We start from the raw sequence: 1,982 nt of genomic DNA on the forward strand, positions 1-1,982 counted from the left end.
GACTTACAGTGCAATGTTGAAAAGGAGTGATAGAAAGTGGCACACTTACTTGTTTTGCTGCCTATCTTCGTGGGAAAGCATCTAGTTTTTCACCACTAAGTATAATGTTAACTATGAGTTTTCGTAGGTGTTTTTAAATCACTTGAGGAAGTTCCCCCTCTAATCCTAGTTTACTGAGAGTTTTTATCATGAATAAGTGTTAAATATTGTCAAATGTTTTTCCTGTATCTATTGATATTGTCATGTGGTTTTTCTTCCTTTGTCCATTGATGAGATGGGTTATATTAACCGATATTCATATGTTGCATATCTGGGGTAAAGTCCACTTAGTCAAGTTGTGTAATTCTTTTTATAAATTGTTGGATTCTATTTGCTAATGGTTTTTTTTTTGTTTGTTTGTTTGTTTTTTACTGTGTCCCAGGCTTTATTTAATAACAAAGTGAAGAGTGATGTGGGGGTTAAAATCAAGAGCATAATTGAACTTCACCTTCCTTCCATCCAGCTCTCCCAATACTCCCTGCCCCCACCCTTTGTGTTCCCTATTCCTTCCTTAGTGATTAAAGAATTTAATCCAAAAAGCCGTGGTACAAACTCCAGGTTCTCCTTCTCTAGCTTCTCCTGGATTCATGTCCCTCCCCATTCCTAGAAGGGCTGACACTTTAGTTTGAATGCATAGGAGAGCCCAGAGTGCTGACAGAGACGGAGGGAAAGGCTTCCCCCTCGGAGAAAGGGACTGAGGAGTACAGCGTGGTGAAGTGAGGGCTCCCATAGCCTGGGATACCAAAATGGGGCCCTGCAGCCAGAGGAAAGGACATGGGTCCCCCTGAGAAAGGAGACCCAGCAGCCTCAAACTCCTCCCGTTGTGAATAGTCACTGCTTGATCCCTTGCCCTTCTGGCGGCGGTTACAGAACCACACTCGGACTACATCCTTCTCAAGCCCGAGCTGCTGTGCAATGTGGCTGATCTGCTGCAGTGTGGGTTTTGGGCATTGCAGGAACAAGTTCTCCAGGTTGCCTCTCACTTGGTTCTCGATACTTGTTCTCTTTCTCTTTCTAGCCTGCACAAGGGTCTCTGCTTTACATATCTCCTGAAGATTTTCGTTGTTGTCAGCTTCCTCCACCCACTTCTGCAGCAGGGGCCGCAGCTTACACATGTTCTTGAAACTGAGCTGCAGGGCCTCAGAACGGCAGATGGTTGTTTGGCTGAACACCTTCCCAAAGAGAACACCCAGGGTCAGGCCCACATCAGCCTGGGTATATCCCAGGGTGATCCTCTTCTGCTTCAGGAGCTTAGCAAACTGCTCGAGTTCTTTGTGCAGAGTTTTGATGTCCTGAGACGCCTTAGGGCTTTGCTGCAGCTTCTCCTTCTCCACCTTCACAGAACCAGAGGGAGCAGTGCAGGGTTCGGGGGAGGCCCCCTCGGAGTTACTCTCCACTCCAGCTCCTGCCTCGCTCTCGGGCTTAGAGGTCTCCACGTTGCCTTGGGGCACCAGCCCCACTCCAACCTGAGGTCCACAGTAGGCCACCACCACCCCCACAGAACTCATAAGGCGGGGGGGATGGGGGAATCCCCCATACCTCAGACCCTGGCCCAACCCTGGGTCCGATTCCTGGCCCTCCAAGAGGGCCTTGAAAGCTTAGCCAGGTCCGAGGGTCAACCCAGCCTAGCTCTGGCCCTCCTGGCCCATCACCTCCACCACCAGGCGGGGGCGAGAAGGCAAAATCCGAAGCCAGGTGTCCCGCCATGGGGAAGGAAGGCACCCCAAGCTGGGGGCCTCTGCTAATGGTTTTTGTTTTTCTTTTCTTTTCTTTTTCTTTTTTTTTTTTTTTTGAGGCTTTTGTGTGTATGTTCATAAGAGATGTTGGTCCACATTTTCTTGCATTGTTTTTGTCTGGTTTTCATGGTAATTCAGTAATTCTGGCTTTCTGCTTCTAAACTCTCAGAAAGATTATAGAGAATTGCTATAATTTCTTCCTCATAT

At 47.9% G+C, this 1,982-nt stretch overlaps 1 protein-coding gene across 1 annotated transcript; it reads right to left on the minus strand.

Annotated features, from left to right (window-relative positions):
- Positions 1-398: 398 nt before the first annotated feature.
- LOC128598636 (POU domain, class 5, transcription factor 1-like) lies at positions 399-1,746 on the minus strand. The gene is given in 2 exon segments (XM_053609254.1): positions 399-1,526; positions 1,528-1,746. Coding segments are annotated over 2 exon segments (1,086 nt in total). The 3' UTR covers positions 399-659.
- Between the last annotated feature and the right edge of the window lie 236 nt (positions 1,747-1,982).

The sequence above is a fragment of the Nycticebus coucang genome, chromosome 11, assembly GCF_027406575.1.
Source record: "Nycticebus coucang isolate mNycCou1 chromosome 11, mNycCou1.pri, whole genome shotgun sequence".
Classification (NCBI taxonomy): Eukaryota; Metazoa; Chordata; class Mammalia; order Primates; family Lorisidae; genus Nycticebus; species Nycticebus coucang.